At 36.7% G+C, this 15,092-nt stretch overlaps 4 protein-coding genes across 5 annotated transcripts; 2 read left to right on the top strand and 2 right to left on the bottom strand.

Moving 5' to 3' along the window:
* Window positions 1-340: 340 nt before the first annotated feature.
* Window positions 341-2,203, top strand: LOC110925817 (endoglucanase 12). The gene is made up of 3 exons (XM_022169644.2): window positions 341-1,255; window positions 1,357-1,529; window positions 1,596-2,203. The coding sequence occupies exons 1-3, from the start codon at window positions 352-354 to the stop codon at window positions 1,995-1,997; spliced, it is 1,479 nt and encodes a 492-aa protein (XP_022025336.1). The 5' UTR covers window positions 341-351; the 3' UTR covers window positions 1,998-2,203.
* Window positions 2,204-2,547: 344 nt separating this feature from the next.
* On the bottom strand, window positions 2,548-3,699 carry LOC110925819. Its single transcript, XM_022169648.2, has 2 exons — window positions 3,597-3,699; window positions 2,548-3,500 (listed from the first exon to the last, which is right to left on the bottom strand). The coding sequence occupies exon 2, from the start codon at window positions 3,467-3,469 to the stop codon at window positions 2,552-2,554; it is 918 nt and encodes a 305-aa protein (XP_022025340.1). The 5' UTR covers window positions 3,470-3,500; window positions 3,597-3,699; the 3' UTR covers window positions 2,548-2,551.
* A 381-nt stretch (window positions 3,700-4,080) lies between these two features.
* Window positions 4,081-8,818, bottom strand: LOC110925818 (protein KAKU4). Of its 2 annotated transcripts, none has more exons than XM_022169647.2 (8): window positions 8,460-8,818; window positions 7,298-7,353; window positions 6,786-6,856; window positions 6,539-6,624; window positions 6,325-6,455; window positions 5,519-5,704; window positions 4,733-4,976; window positions 4,081-4,618 (listed from the first exon to the last, which is right to left on the bottom strand). In XM_022169647.2, the coding sequence occupies exons 1-8, from the start codon at window positions 8,722-8,724 to the stop codon at window positions 4,332-4,334; spliced, it is 1,326 nt and encodes a 441-aa protein (XP_022025339.1). In that variant the 5' UTR covers window positions 8,725-8,818; the 3' UTR covers window positions 4,081-4,331. The 2 variants fall into 2 exon arrangements, with proteins under 2 accessions (XP_022025339.1, XP_035842600.1); XM_035986707.1 differs by having other exon boundaries at window positions 6,786-6,853; window positions 8,460-8,817.
* Window positions 8,819-12,191: 3,373 nt separating this feature from the next.
* On the top strand, window positions 12,192-14,849 carry LOC110921916 (AP-1 complex subunit sigma-2). The gene is made up of 8 exons (XM_022166243.2): window positions 12,192-12,324; window positions 12,505-12,568; window positions 13,619-13,705; window positions 13,817-13,908; window positions 14,012-14,120; window positions 14,207-14,242; window positions 14,343-14,429; window positions 14,584-14,849. Exons 2-8 carry the CDS (start codon window positions 12,566-12,568, stop codon window positions 14,653-14,655), a joined length of 486 nt encoding a protein of 161 aa, XP_022021935.1. The 5' UTR covers window positions 12,192-12,324; window positions 12,505-12,565; the 3' UTR covers window positions 14,656-14,849.
* The last annotated feature ends 243 nt before the right edge of the window (window positions 14,850-15,092 follow it).

The raw sequence follows: 15,092 nt of genomic DNA, 5'->3' as shown, positions 1-15,092 counted from the left end.
CAAACAAATATAATAGTCGTGTTGCATACTTTAGACAATATTCTACCTTGCCGCAACAAATTTTTTTCTGGCGTAGGAGAATGGATGTGATTCGCCAGATAGAAATTTGTTGCGCCAAGTGTGAAGTTTGTTGCAACAAGGTATACTTGTCAAATACTGATTGATTGAACATTCTTAAAACTCAGGGTGTTTTACCAAAAACATTAGTCAAGATGGTTGTTTTGATGATTTCCCATTAAAAAAAAAAAAAAAAAAAAAAAAAAAAAAAAAAAAAAACCTTTAGGTTGTTTTGTCTATGTAATAAACATGTGGTGTTGCATATTTTGTACAATATTCTAACATTAGGGATAAATGATGCAACCGGAGAACAATGGGATTGAATGGAGAGGGGATTCAGGGCTACAAGACGGAGCCGATGCAACAAATGTCAAAGGGGGTTTAGTCGGTGGGTACTACAATGCCGGTGACAACACTAAGTTCCATTTCCCGATGTCATTCGCCATGACAATGTTGAGTTGGAGTGTGATCGAGTACCAGCACAAGTACAAGTCTATCAAAGAGTATGATCATGCTCGCGAACTTATTAGATGGGGAACTGATTACTTGCTTCGTACTTTCGACTCCTCGGCTTCTATCATTGACCACATTTATGCCCAGGTGGGTGGATCTCAAAACGGTTCAACTACACCCGATGATCAAACGTGTTGGGAGAGACCTGAAGACATGGATTACAAGCGGCCCACACAAGTTATTACAGCTGGCGCCGATCTTGCTGGAGAAATGGCGGCTGCATTGGCCGCAGCGTCCATAGTGTTTAAAGACGACGTTGCATACTCTAAGAAGCTTGTGCAAGGTGCCTCTACAGTATGGACATTTGCTAGAAACGCTGGCAAGCGTAGCACATACTCTAGAGGCAACCTTTTCATAGCACCCTACTATAACTCCACAGGGTACTATGACGAGTACATGTGGGGTAGTGCCTGGATGTACTGCGCCACAGGCAACTCTAGCTACCTACGGTTAGCTACGTATATAGGGACAGCTAAACATGCGAAAGCTTTGACTGATGACCCTACACAACGGGTTTTTAGTTGGGATAACAAGTCACCTGCCGCTATGCTCTTGTTAACAAGGGTTCGCTTGTTCTTGAACCCTGGGTACCCTTATGAGGACTTGTTACGTCGCTATCACAATGCTACCTCGATCACCATGTGCTCGTACCTTCAACGATACCAAGTCTTTGACCGGACTCAAGGTATGCATATTTAACACATTTTCATAATTAAAGCAAGGCTTTAAGTATAAAAACTCAAAGGAGAGTCGCGAATAAAAAAAATATAATATGCATATGTGTAGGGGGGCTAATTGAACTCAGCCAAGGAGGGTCTCAAAATCTACAATTCGTCGTCAATGCTGTGTTTTTGGCGTCACTTTATGCGGATTATTTAGAAGCTGCTAATTCTCCTGGCTCTTATTGTGGCACTACGTTTATTCCATTGAATACACTCCGGGAATTTGCCACTTCTCAGGTTAAAAACTTAACACTTTGATGGAGTATATGTCTAATAACTCGTTAACGTGTTTTATATTTGTAGATGGACTATATTTTGGGTAAAAATCCGATGAACATGAGCTATGTGGTGGGACACGGTGATAAATTCCCGACACATGTTCACCATCGAGGGGCATCAATACCAAATGACAATATTACATACTCATGCCAAGACGGGGTTCAATGGTTGTATTCTGATAAACCTAACCCACACAACATCACGGGTGCCATGGTTGGAGGTCCAGACCGACTTGATAAGTTTATAGATGTGCGTACGAATTCTAGCTATACCGAACCCACCTTAGCCGGTAATGCAGGTTTGGTTGCTGCACTTGTGTCGCTCACTGCAGCCGCAGGTGATGGTGTCGACAAGAACTCTATATTTTCAGCTATCTCACCGTTGTATCCTATGGCTGCAGCACCTTCACCACCATGGAAACCGTAAAAACAAAACACATGTGTATACACACGTATACATATATTATATATCACGTAAATCATACATATACATGAATCGACAATGTTTAGTTCCAAGACAAAGTTAAGATAATATGATGTTATGATGTTCCAAACATGAGAAAGCGTGCCTTGACAACCAACACGTGTTTATCCCATTTGCTTTTGATACTTTTGGTTTTCTGACGCCAGAGGCTGTGGACCTACTTAGTCGAGTTCAAAGGGTCATGCATAGTAATGTTATGACCCCGAGATCTATGGACGTAGTTTTTAAAAGGCTTAGTTTTGTCATTCAAAAAGGGGTAGCGGCGCAGCTTGTTGCCCGTTTACCAACTATCTCGATGTAAATTCAAAAGTAGTGTCAAATAATAAAAAAAAATAGATCAATCGATCAATTATTTGACGTTAACAAAAAAAAAGTAATGGAACTGAAATTGGAATTTGCGTTGGAATTGAAATTTGATTTGGAATTTAGATTTATTTGTTTCATTCCATTCCGTGAAATGAACGCTACCTGTGGCAAGGTCGAAACTGAAAACAAATTCAAAAATCAATCATTTTATTTCGTTGATAATTATTTTGCAAGGCATTACACTCAAGTGAAATAAGACTTTCAAATGCACCAACTAATGCTTTGACCCCTTTCCTTCTTTGCTCCTTTTTGTCATCCTCTATCACATTGTCACATGCTGCGGTTTCCTTCTTCCCATGATCTACAACCTCATCTGGTCTTTGCTCTTCTTCTTTTGGTACCTCGTTTACTTCCGTTCGGTCCGGCTCTTCGTGACATTCTACCTCATTAGATCTTTCTTGGTCAACATCAATACGAGGATGCTGATCGTTACAACCATCAGGACTCGTGTCTGGTTGATCCTGTTGGCTGATTGTGCTGATGATATGTTCATCCACTTCACAGGTTAAGACATCATGATCATCGTCCTCACGATCCATACGTTGCTTATCGCAGTTTTCTAACGTTAGAATGTCACGGTTCACAATTGGATTGGTTTTATCATCTTCGTAGTGAGTTCCAGTGTTGTGATCGTCTTTAGACGATGAAAGGGCATCTAGCAACTTTGTCGGTTGCCTCGTTTGCTTCTTAGCGTGAACGATCACCTTTCTAGTTAAACCGTTCGTGTTCGTGTTCATGTATGAATTTGTAACTTTACTTTCATTAAACTTTAATTTAAGAGACATAACTTTGGATTGTGGTATAAGTCTGGCATTGCCAACAGAAGGTGGTTTTATAGTATTTAGAGCATAAAGGGTTGAACTCACTGTAGGCTTATCATAAATAGGAATTTTTCTATATTCCACCGCGGTCAAGGCATGTTTTCTCTCTAGACTTGAAGGAGGGTTAACGAGGCTTCTCGTTTGCGACCCGATCTCAACTTTTCGAGGAAACAAAGGAGACCGCCCCCGTCTCTCCTTCACGCTACTATCCCTTCCTTTTGTCGGCATTGATCAATCAAGATCACCAGTTACTGAGGACCTGCAATATTCAAACAAAACATGGTTTTCATGTCGTAATTGTAATACATGCATACAACTATACAAGAGATTTGGGTCACACTAAACGATAGTGTACCGTGGTAGAAGAACGACGATGGAAGTTGTGACTTCGGAAGAAAGTCCGCAGAGGAGACGAGAACCTAAGCTTGTTGCCAAGCTTCTATATATAGGTTGACATGAATAAAATTTGATGGTTCATTTGCAAGGAGTTTGATCACCGGAGAAATTTGCATGGTTTACCATTCAATTTCAGTCGCTATAACAATCCTAAATAAATGGAATTTCTTGACCCTTAAATTTTTGTTAATAAAACAAGTGTAAAATGTCATTCGTCCCTGAGGTTTGGCCAGCTTTGCGACTTTCGTCCAAAAGTTTGTTCTTCCACATATGTGTCCAAAAGGTTTGAAATCTTGTCATTTATATTCGGCTCGTTAACTTCATCCATTTTTCACCGTTAAGTGAGGGATACATATGTGGAAAAACAAACTTTTAGTCGCCTTGAAACAATGTACGCCAAGTGTTTATGGTTTGTTGTATTTTGGGGCTTTTTGGGCACAACATAAAATTAAAAAAACTCTACGGAAATTACAATACATCAATCACAAAGTATATGCTCATGAATTACAGATGGTTAGTCAAACACTACCTACTCTAAACACTAAACATAAACACAAACTCGGTCTCGGTCATCAGTTTTTAAACATGAACATGCTATTAAATAAGGTTACGATAACATGGCATTTGAACTAACAGCATTCCTTCATGCAGCATGTAATAAAGCAAAGTTACCGAACTACCCTCGTCGCCCCAATCATTTACCTCTTCCTCTCCCTCTACGGGTGCTTCTACTAGCCCTGGTCACCACTTGGTTTTCGGTTATGCCGTCTTTCTTCTTTGTAGTCTGACTTTGATCGTCTGTGTTGAAGCTGTCCTGAGAATTACTAACGACAGGAATGTCGGGTGATTCGGTCATGAAGAAACAATTGTTGTCTTCTGCTTGATTTATGTCATTAGCCATAGTATCGTTTTCGTGGTCTGGATTCCCGGCATCGGGTTGCCTGGTGTCTTCTTCCTTCTCTGCACCGTTTTGCTTGTTGTCTGACATGGTGATTTTATTATTTTAATATGTATGTATTTTAGAAATTGAAAATGTTTCAAGGCAACTAATATTTTAAACATTTTATATACAGCCTGAGAGAATCGGATTACTACCTTCGGCAGCCAGGTTGACAACTTCATCCACTGATTTCGGTGTTTCCAAAATGATCTGCTCGGTTCTTCCGGCAACAATGATTGATGTCTCAATTGCTGATGAATGCTTTGGAGTGTCATGTTCTAGTGAAGATAATGCGAGTTTCACAGATCGATGGCTGTTTAGCAGATCTTCAGTTGCTTTAGTGCGCACTCGGCGAATTTCTTCTTGAATGTTCCATGATCCAGCAGAAAGATAATCCTTCTGTATCATTAAGATATTGACAAATCAGAAGAAAAAAAACGAGAGATCTCGTCTTAAAAACGAAAGTATAGCATCTAATATTATGTCAAGAACAAGATTAAGATTACAATATATGGGAGTAAAGTAAAGAAATTTTTCATTCTAAAAATAAGAGTAAAGTGCACGGATGGTCCTTGTGGTTTACCAAAATTTTCATTGTATAACCTTTAATATAAATTAAAAAAATATATATTAAAACATCACGATATAAATTAAAAAAAGAAAATTTTCATTGCATAAGATATTCTATATTAAATCATTCTAAAAACGGTCCCTGTGCTTTACCAAGATTTTGGATTTGGACCCTAGCTTTCCAAAGGTACACAGATAGTCCCTGTCCAAGTTAGGGATTAGATGCGTTACAGAGTGCAAACCACAGGGACCATCCATGTACTTTTATAAAAAAGTTGGGGACTAAATGTGTTACAAAGTGCAAACCACAGGGACCATCTTTTACTCTTATTTTCAGGATTAATTAAAATATCATGATTTGAGATTATCACCTTTGCTGATGAGAAAGAAATACCAGCACCAGAAGAAAATGGTGTTCTTTCCTTAAACAAATCTGCAGCTAACGGTGACGGGCTGGTTAGTGAAGTATCATGATTTATAGGAGATGCCCATGGAGGACGAGCTTTCATATATGATTTCGCCACATCGATTGGTGAGCCCGCGTCCGCTTCAGTAGCCTGGATTAAATATATATATTCAGAAAACAATTCTCTTGGAACATTACTTGATCCAAATTTTAAAAAAAAAACAGTAAAATGCCATTTTCGTCCCTGAGGTTTGGCCAGTTTTGTGACTTTTCGTCTAAAGGTTTGTTTTTCTGCATCTGGATCCAAAAGGTTTGAAATCTTGCCATTTTCATCCGACTCGTAAATTCCATCCATTTTCTCTGTTAAGTCAGGGGTATTTCCGTCTTTTTTGTTAACTTAAAGGGCAATTCGGTCAGCAGTATTTTAAATCCTTTACATAAAGTGAAAAAGGCCGAATTGTCCTTTAAGTTAACAAAAAAGACGGAAATACTCCTGACTTAACAGAGAAAAATGGATGGTGTTAACGAGCCGGATGGAAATGACAAGATTTCAAACCTTTTAGATCCAGATGCGAAAAAACAAACCTTTGGACGAAAGTCGCAAAACTGGCCAAACCTCGGGGACGAAAATGGCATTTTACTCATAGAAAAATCATACTATTCATGTTTCATAAAACAAACTCATTTGAGACGGAACGATAAGTTCTAGAACTTCAAGTTGATATACTTACAGAGTTAAAAATGTTATAAATAGATAGACAGAAACCTAACCTGTGGTGTCGTAATAGATTTAAGAGCAAAGATTCCATTGTCGAAATCGGATCTTAAACCGGATCTAACTTTGTTTTCCGCGACCCACTTTTTTGCTTCCATAATAGCTTGGCTGTGGATATCATAAGTCTCTGTTTTACATTAAAAAAATGTCATTTATCCATATTAAGAAAACTTCGGTACGAAAAAACATGTCGCGTGTTCTTGGATATACCATTGTTAGCACTGCTATGAATCATACTCGGTCCTGCATCTACAACTCGTGAATTGATAATCTCTATTAGTCTATCACACTCTTCCCTGTTAAAAAAATTGAAAAACATTGTGAGCACAAAACATTAACATTAATGAGGTGGGAAACTTTAGGGCAATACTATTAGAAAGTAATAATTAATAGATTATAACAGAAAATAGAAACTACTATCGGAAAGTAATATTTAAGAAAATAAACCAAACGATACCTCGAAAAATGTTCATGAACAAGTAGCTGCTCGATTAAGTGCAAAGTTTCACGCTTCTGAGACGACTTCTGCTACAGTAAAAGATATAAAGTTAAAACTTCTATATTACGCGAAAAAAATTCATAGCTAACAAGCACATGCTATCTACTATCTAGATTCGCCTTGACTTTATATTGTATCAAAAAAACTACCTAAAGAATGTGCAAGTAACAGTCAAAAGTTTTTGCGTTTAAAAGGGAATCTTTTCAGTCCATTAATATTTGAATTTTAGGGAATAATATCATTTAGAAAAGTATACACACTATCAAACTTCAATTCTTATATGTTAATGGCCTCATAATATGTATTAACTATATTTGAATGAGGAGCTGCTTGCCATCTAACAGCTTCCTACCATTCACAAAGAAGCGTATGCAACTATTTTAAATATCAAGTTTATAAACAGATAGTGTATGATCAAAAGTCAACACCGCATATGAAACAAAATATGAGAAAAAAGCAACGAGAAATACCTTACTCAACTCAATTACCCCATCAGAAGGATTTTCATCATCTCCAGAGTCATCTTCTGCAAAGGATAGCAAATGGAAACAATACGAAATTAACAAACTAGTAACTACCCAAGTACTCAAATCAAATATTCCAGATCATGAAAACAGTGTTATTCCAGTTTCTTCTAATTTCTCATATCTAATACAACTGTCCATTTTTTATGGGCTTAAATCGTTTCAAATACATATACCATAGCTATTTAAGATTAGAAAGACAGATCATCCTTCATTCCTTCCCCACCAACCCCATATTAACTCACGGTCAATGTAGATACAAGTAAAACCGCCAACAAACAAAAAGTCTACATTGGAATTTGAAATACTAAGCCCAATATCTTACCAGATGATCAGAGCAAAAAGTAAATTCTATCTTACACGAATTAGAACACATGACAGCATATGAACATCAAAACACTACTTGAATTGATTAACGAGTAACGCACCATAAAAGTTAAACGTACCGAAAATACTTTAAAATCATTTCAAGTTAAAAATATTTATTTCAAATTGTAGAGCACAGTCTTAAACTTCCAACCTAATAAAGTTGGTGGGTAAATAAATACTACCAAATATGAAATATGTAATACATGATTTTACACACACACACACACACACACACAAAAAAAAAAAAAAAAAAAAAAAAAAAAAAAAAAAAAAACCTTATACACCTCTTTTGGCAACAAATATTGCATGAAGAAATACTGTCAATGCACAGTCTTCATCAAATAAACAGTAAATCTAATTAAATTAACTATAATTTCACTCATTCATCTTCAAAAATAAACTTTAATTAAAGCTTTATCAAGAAATGTGTTCTAAGGTCTTGTACTCTTGTAACAAACCCTAACACAACTAACTAACTGTAATTTTCTCAAAATTCAGAAACACTTGAACACAAACTCCATGAATTACACTATTCAACAATAAACAAAACTCCAATTCAAAACAATTACACAACAAACAACAAATTCAACCAAATCACATTACAAAACCCCCAAAATAATAACATTATTTACCTGACTCATCATCACTATCTGAACTCCAATTCAAAACAATTACACAACAAAACAACAAATTCAACCAAATCACATAACAAAACCCCCAAAATAATAACATTATTTACCTGACTCATCATCACTATCTGAAGAAGTAACTGAACGCGCGCCCCAACTTGTAGGGTTCCAAATGGAAGATAGGATTTTAGAAGCACCGCCAGCAACAAATTTAGCAGGCGAAACGAGTCCAGTGAGCCAATTAGGGCTTTCTGGTGGATGCTGGGGCTGGGGCGGAGTAGGGCGGTCGTAGGGGGTCTTTCGGGCGGCAATTCGTTTCTCTTTCAAGATTTTTCCGCCGGATCTGGCGGCCGGAGCATCGCCACCGGGAGCCATGGTTGCGAGATTTGGGGAAGAGAGTGTGTGTGTGTGTGTTCAGTGCGTTTTGGAAAGGGGGAAAGTGAGAGAAGTGAAACAATTTGACTTCGTAATTATTTAGATGAGCGGGTGGGTTTGGTAGTATTAATATGTGGTAAGTTTGTTTAATGTAGATTTTTTTTGAACGGTGAAGAAATCTTACGGGTAAACTGTAAATCTACTATGCTTGAGACTATGTGGGTGTTTGGGATTCCTTCTCAAAATGACTTATTTAGTTATATGGATCTAAAAGTTCTTTTTGAGAAGGAGAAGCTTAGCCAAACAATATTGAGAAGTTAGGAAGATGAGAAAGCTTAGCCAAACACAAGCATGAAAAGGACTTTTCAAGATGGTTTTTTGTCTTCTAGAAGGAGAAAAGGAGAAGTCACAAATTGTGACTTCTTGAGAAGGAGAAGTCCTTCTGAGAAGGAGAAGTGAAAAAGCTTAGCCAAACACCCCCTATGTCTAAGGTCGATTAATCGATCGTCATGTGATTATGCCTCTATAGGGTGTTAAAAAAAATCCGGATATGAAACCGAATCCGATATATCCGAAAATTCGTATCCGAAATATCCAAAAACCGGATAATCCGAATTTTCGGTTGGATTTCTAAAATTTTCGGATAATCGGATTATATGATATCCGAAAACCAATAATTTTTTTTAAATATATATAGTATATGAGTAGTATGTTTAGTTTGAAATACAGTAAATAATCAGATTCGGATGTGAATTTATAATAGTTCATTTTCTTAAGATTGAAAATTTGGAAAGTCGAATATAGGTTTAATTTTAGTCCATGCACGAAACAATTTTTTTGATTTTTTTTATGAATTCGGATATCCGTTTGGATATCCGAATCCGTGTCCGAAAACCAGATAATCCGATCTTGAACACTACAGTCTCTCTAACGCAAGAAAACCATATAGAATTCGTAAACCCTTGTTCCCCGTCAGGCTCGAACCCGTGATTAAAACCCTGATTCATCCCTTCGTTCAGATATCCGTCGAAAATGGCCCAAGCGAGAATCGAACATGCGTCTCCAATAGAGAGCAGACCTTTTAACCACTAAACCAAAATCTCAAGACTGTTAAATCTAGATATGTAAGCATTTTATGTTTGGATACGATTTTTTACTATAAATTAATGCCATAACTCGCCTTACACTTTCGATATGAACTTGAGTTCCTACTTGTCAAGTTATTGTTATCTTTATACGAGATGAAAGTTATAACCATCATTTTGTTATTAAAAATAAAATAAAAACTAATTCACTGAATATGACTATTTTTTATAAGTAATTATAACCGAAAAGAATTTGTGTAGTTTATAAAAACTAGTGCAATAGCAATATAGCATCTTCGGTGCATTCTTTTCAAACGTATCATATTAGTTTAGTTGAGACATCAAATTTTAACCCATATTACAAACAAATTTATTTTCTCTCCAATATTACGTTAATATAAATATATATCATTATGTGTGTTAGAGACGGGGTTCTACCGTGTCCATTTGGTCGTGTTTAGAAATCCCAATGCATCTTCGGAGTCAGACAATGCCATTGAACACCACTTGGCATTCATGTTCCGGTCCACTTTGCGCCATTAAAGATGCTCTAGATATAGAAGAGCAATGAAAAACAAATATTAAATATATGTTAATAAAGTATGAGTAAAATATATTTTATTTTCGTGTAAATATTTTACGGGTAATAAGTTCTCTCAACTTTTAAATTGACATCAAATGAAGCAACCTCTTTAAGGTTCAAGACAGGAAGGAAGGCGTCTAACAAGACAATTTTGGATAAGTGATTCAATCGATGATGTGAAATTGCATTGTAGTTGTTTGGATGTAGGTTGTTGTATGGGAATTGTGCTAGGAAAGGTAACTAATGTCGAAGGCTCGAGGCATGCATTCGGTGTACAAATACTTTGAGGCTCCTACTAAAAAGAATAATACACCATCAATACCACCCGATGAAACGAATACTTGTAGAAACGCCCATAGGGCGTTTTTGTCGTCACTATTGCAACTAATACTTGATGAAGTTGCAAGTTGCAACTCTTAAGTGATAGACAAAGTGTTGGTTGGGTAGGTGATTTTAAGTTAATACGAGACAATATGACAGTTATTTTGGGCATATTTTATATAAATGACTAGAAAATCATGTAACTTCCTCTTACTTTTTTAATCATGACTAACTTATAAAAGTTTTATAAGTTTGTAGTTGAGTATTTGCATATTACTATTTTAATGATAATGTGATAATCTCCTTTGTAAGTAACAGTCAACCTATAAGTCTTATATCATATGCTTCATCAACTTATTTGCTTACATTGAAGGCAACAACAATTATACCCAATACGTTCCCCTATCAAAGTTATTGGTAGGGTATAAGATTACGGGATGTAGACAACTGACAAACCATGCCTCCATCACAAAGGATAGAAAGATTGCTCCAATAACACCCTAAACTCCATAGACCAAATCTACACATGAAAAGAATATCACAAACATCAAGTACTTATAATGGAATCTACACAATAGGAAACAAAAATACTAAAATATAGTATTCACTATAACTTCATGAGGTACAATTTGCAATACTTCAAACATGGAGGCGTAGACTAACAATGCGTTAATGGGGTGTTTGGACTTGCTTATCAAAAACAACTTATTAACTTTTCCACATCTTATCTCCTTTTTCAAAAAATCATTCCCTTGTACCTTTTCCATTTCTCCTTCTCAAAGCCTTAAAACATCCTTTTTAACTCAAAGTTATAGTCTTGCTTTATAAGCAATCCCAAAGGGGGCGTTTGGTTCGCAGAAATTTAATGGAATTTAAGGGAATTGGAATTTGAATTTCATCTCTTAAGAGGTTTGGTTTACAGAATTTGATGGAATTGGAATCACAATTCCAATCTTCATGTGTTTGGTTGACAATTGAATTAGGCATGAATTACTTCAAATTCCTTTAACTAAAGGAATTCAAAATCCTTCCTACATGTGAAGGAATTAAAGTAAATTCATTGGAATCTTTGACCGTTTCGATCCGCATCGTTTCAACCCGTACCGTTTCGATCCGAACCGTTTCGACCTGTACCGTCTCGACGCGAACAGTTTCGATCCATAACGTTTTGAATCGAACCGTTTAGACCCGTACCGTTTCGACTCGAACTGTTTCGACGCGAACCGTTTCGACCCGTACCGTTATGACTCGTACCGTTTCGACCCATACCGTTTCGAATCGAACCGTTCGACACGAACCGTTTCGACCTGAACTGGTGGCTGTGGGTGCCGAGGTGATGGATTCCAATTTATTTGACAACCAAACACAACAAAAATGGAATTGAGATTTCAATTCCAACAATGTCCAATTCCAATTGGAATGTTTAAATTCTAAATCCAACAAATTCTAATTCCAATTCCGATTCCGATTCCAAATCATTCCACGAACCAAACATCTACCTAGGATATTTGTGAGTGAAAGTAAACTTCAAAGTCTATTTAGACAAGCCAGAGAGTGCTTTTACTCTGTTTCACCGGCGACGATCAGGGCAATTCGAATTCTCTCTACAAGGTTTTCTTCTCTTCCATCTCTGCTGATCCCTTCTATAATCTTGTTGTTTGATCATTCAAAACCTATGTTAACTTGTCATTCAATTTCCAATTTGCTTATGCACTTATTATATCTGATCTGTTTATTCTGGATCAACAACACGTAATAATTTCGTTGTAATTCATTCATGTTGTTGAACAGAGCTATCAGTCAGATCGGAAGGTGGACGTGAAGTTGTTTTGTTTTTGCTCAAGTCTAAGCCATGGTTAGATCCCTTATATGCTAATTACCTTGTCATACCAATTCATGAAATTAATTAGGGTTTCTATTACTATTCCTGTTTTATATCTATCTGAAACTGATTGATTGCCTTTTATGTTGTTATTGATTTATTATTTACACTTGGACTAGACCAAGGATTAAAGTGCTTATTGTGATTGAGGATACTCTATTTTTCATGCTAGTTAATAAGTAGCAAAAATATTCACTTTTAAGGGTTTTAAAAATATTCACCTTTTAGGTTTATAGTGAGGAGAGACATTAGTGGACCTTTGTTGACTGACCTTTAAAGCTACCATGTTAAAATGTAATGAGACTCAGTATTAGAGAATGAAGTTTGGGTATTCGGGAATTTGGATTTACGATTGTTACTTGGTTATGCAGCGGAGTTTCTGGTTATTATTGAGGGATAAACCAAAGGTGTTTTACGGTGAGATGACATGGGTAGAATGTACCTTTGCAATGTGTCCATGATGACAAGAATGGGTCTTTTAGGGACACCGAGGGTTCATAGTTATTAAAGCGAGCGCCTAGGCGCAAATAAAGCCCCGGGCCCAACAAATCGCTCTGAGTGCGCCTCGCGCCATTAATAACTATGGTTCATGTCATAGTTATTAAAGCGATCACCTAGGCGCAAATAAAGTCCCGGGCCCAACAAATCGCCCTGAGTGCACCTCGCGCCTTTAATAACTATGCGAGGATTGTGCTTATACAATCATGTTGCATAGTTGGTTCTTGGAGTTGATCAAGTAATTGTTTGAGAATTATTGACTATATGTATAGTTGCACTACCTTCAAAATTAGGTCTACAACCAGGTGTCTTAGGAATTAATCACGAATTTTACATATTCCTCCTTTTATTCAATTTCAACACATGTTAATCTTAGTTATGACGTAGAAAACTGAAAAAGATGCTACACTTCTCATGAAGCAATTCCTAGTGTAAATGTAATTGGGGTTATATGGTGTGCTTCAGTTGTTTCGTATACACCTTTCTCTAATTACCATGTGGATAAGGTCACATCTCTTATTGCAGATTCATTTCGTTCTCTTAATAAGCCGACAAGGAAAAGTTAGGTTAACCAAGTGGTATTCGCCTTATTCTCAGAAAGAAAGAAGTAAGGTATGCATGATTAACTATTACACCATACGTCTCTTGTACATCTTTCGAGAGAAAAAAAATTACCATTTACGGTCATTAACATTTACTGGTATGGTGTCCAACAATACGTAGGTAATACGAGAACTCAGCGGGACGATTCTTTCACGTGGCCCGAAGCTTTGCAATTTTGTCGAATGGAGGGGATTTAAAGTTGTTTATAAAAGGTATTCCCTAAAAAAGTGCCATCGTTATTTCGTTTTTAAACACTTTTACGTTAATCGTCTTTTGTAACTGGTTGCTTTACCAACATGTTTTTTTATTTATCAGATACGCGAGCCTCTACTTCTGTATGTGCATTAACCAAGAAGACAATGAATTGGAAGTCCTTGAAATCATTCATCACTATGTTGAGATTCTAGATCGTTACTTTGGCAGCGTAAGCAATCTAAACCTACAATAAATTGTTAGTTCGACCTCATTTATACCGAGACTTTATCTTTAACTGGAACCTCTATATGATAGGTTTGTGAGCTGGACCTGATCTTCAATTTTCACAAGGTACATTATCTTCTCTCAGCTTTGACTTAAACAGTTAAACGAACCAAATAGCTCCATTTTGTTTATTAATTTGTTTTTTTTTTTTCAAATATCTTTGCAGGCTTATTATATACTGGATGAGGTACTGATAGCGGGGGAACTTCAGGAATCAAGCAAGAAGACTGTGGCCCGTCTAGTAGCCACACAGGTACATATCCCTTAGTTATAGGTGGCAGGTTTGACCCGCTTACGTACAAAGGGTTGATTATTAGGGTTATATTACATATCTAACAGGTCAAACGAGTAAGTTTAAAAACTACATAGCTAATAATGTATTTTGTGCCGTATTTGGTGTTTTGCAGGACTCTTTGGTGGAGGCAGCCAAAGAAGAAGCAAATTCTATAAGCAATATCATTGCGCAGGCAACCAAATAATCTTGTGCTTACCCTGCGCCAATCCAAACATATACATGTATTTTGTGCTATCTTTTTCCTAGTGTTGGTTTTTTGTTGATGACGGTTCAATTAAAAATCACACTTTGTGATTTCATCCAATTACAGTTTCAACCCTGTTTCAGAAGAACCAAGCGGATATTTAATTCATGTATAATTCTCGTACATTGCTATTACTTTCATTCTTTCAAACACCATTTGTCAATCGCAAGACTTGAACCCTCGACCTCTTACTAGATCTCTTTAGGATCCTTTAAGCGGTGTTGGCCCATTTAGGCTTTGTATCCATATCGGTTGTGACTATATCCATTCGGTTCAGGTTGGTGTCTCTATTTATTATGTTTGATTGAGGTCATTTATGTATGGGTCTATTCGGTTCAGGTTGGTGTCTCTATTTATTATGTATGATTTGAGGTCAT

This window comes from Helianthus annuus, chromosome 17, assembly GCF_002127325.2.
Source record: "Helianthus annuus cultivar XRQ/B chromosome 17, HanXRQr2.0-SUNRISE, whole genome shotgun sequence".
In the NCBI taxonomy this organism is placed as follows: Eukaryota; Viridiplantae; Streptophyta; class Magnoliopsida; order Asterales; family Asteraceae; genus Helianthus; species Helianthus annuus.
Note: the sequence above shows the minus strand (reverse complement) of the source record. Positions and strands in the feature narration are given on the sequence as shown.

What these genes read in the sequence shown, in the direction of transcription:
- LOC110925817 (XM_022169644.2), top strand. Translation starts at nt 352, where the DNA reads ATGATGCAACCGGAGAACAATGGGATTGAATGGAGAGGGGATTCAGGG. An exon ending in AGTCTTTGACCGGACTCAAG is followed by an intron (nt 1,256 to 1,356) that starts GTATGCATATTT and finishes GCATATGTGTAG; the next exon opens with GGGGGCTAATTGAACTCAGC. An exon ending in GGGAATTTGCCACTTCTCAG is followed by an intron (nt 1,530 to 1,595) that starts GTTAAAAACTTA and finishes TTATATTTGTAG; the next exon opens with ATGGACTATATTTTGGGTAA.
- LOC110925819 (XM_022169648.2), bottom strand. Translation starts at nt 3,469, where the DNA reads ATGCCGACAAAAGGAAGGGATAGTAGCGTGAAGGAGAGACGGGGGCGG.
- LOC110925818 (XM_022169647.2), bottom strand. Translation starts at nt 8,724, where the DNA reads ATGGCTCCCGGTGGCGATGCTCCGGCCGCCAGATCCGGCGGAAAAATC. An exon ending in GGGTAATTGAGTTGAGTAAG is followed by an intron (nt 6,857 to 7,297) that starts GTATTTCTCGTT and finishes CTTTTACTGTAG; the next exon opens with CAGAAGTCGTCTCAGAAGCG. An exon ending in AATCTATTACGACACCACAG is followed by an intron (nt 5,705 to 6,324) that starts GTTAGGTTTCTG and finishes TATTTAATCCAG; the next exon opens with GCTACTGAAGCGGACGCGGG.
- LOC110921916 (XM_022166243.2), top strand. An exon ending in TGATCTTCAATTTTCACAAG is followed by an intron (nt 14,243 to 14,342) that starts GTACATTATCTT and finishes ATATCTTTGCAG; the next exon opens with GCTTATTATATACTGGATGA. An exon ending in CCCGTCTAGTAGCCACACAG is followed by an intron (nt 14,430 to 14,583) that starts GTACATATCCCT and finishes GGTGTTTTGCAG; the next exon opens with GACTCTTTGGTGGAGGCAGC.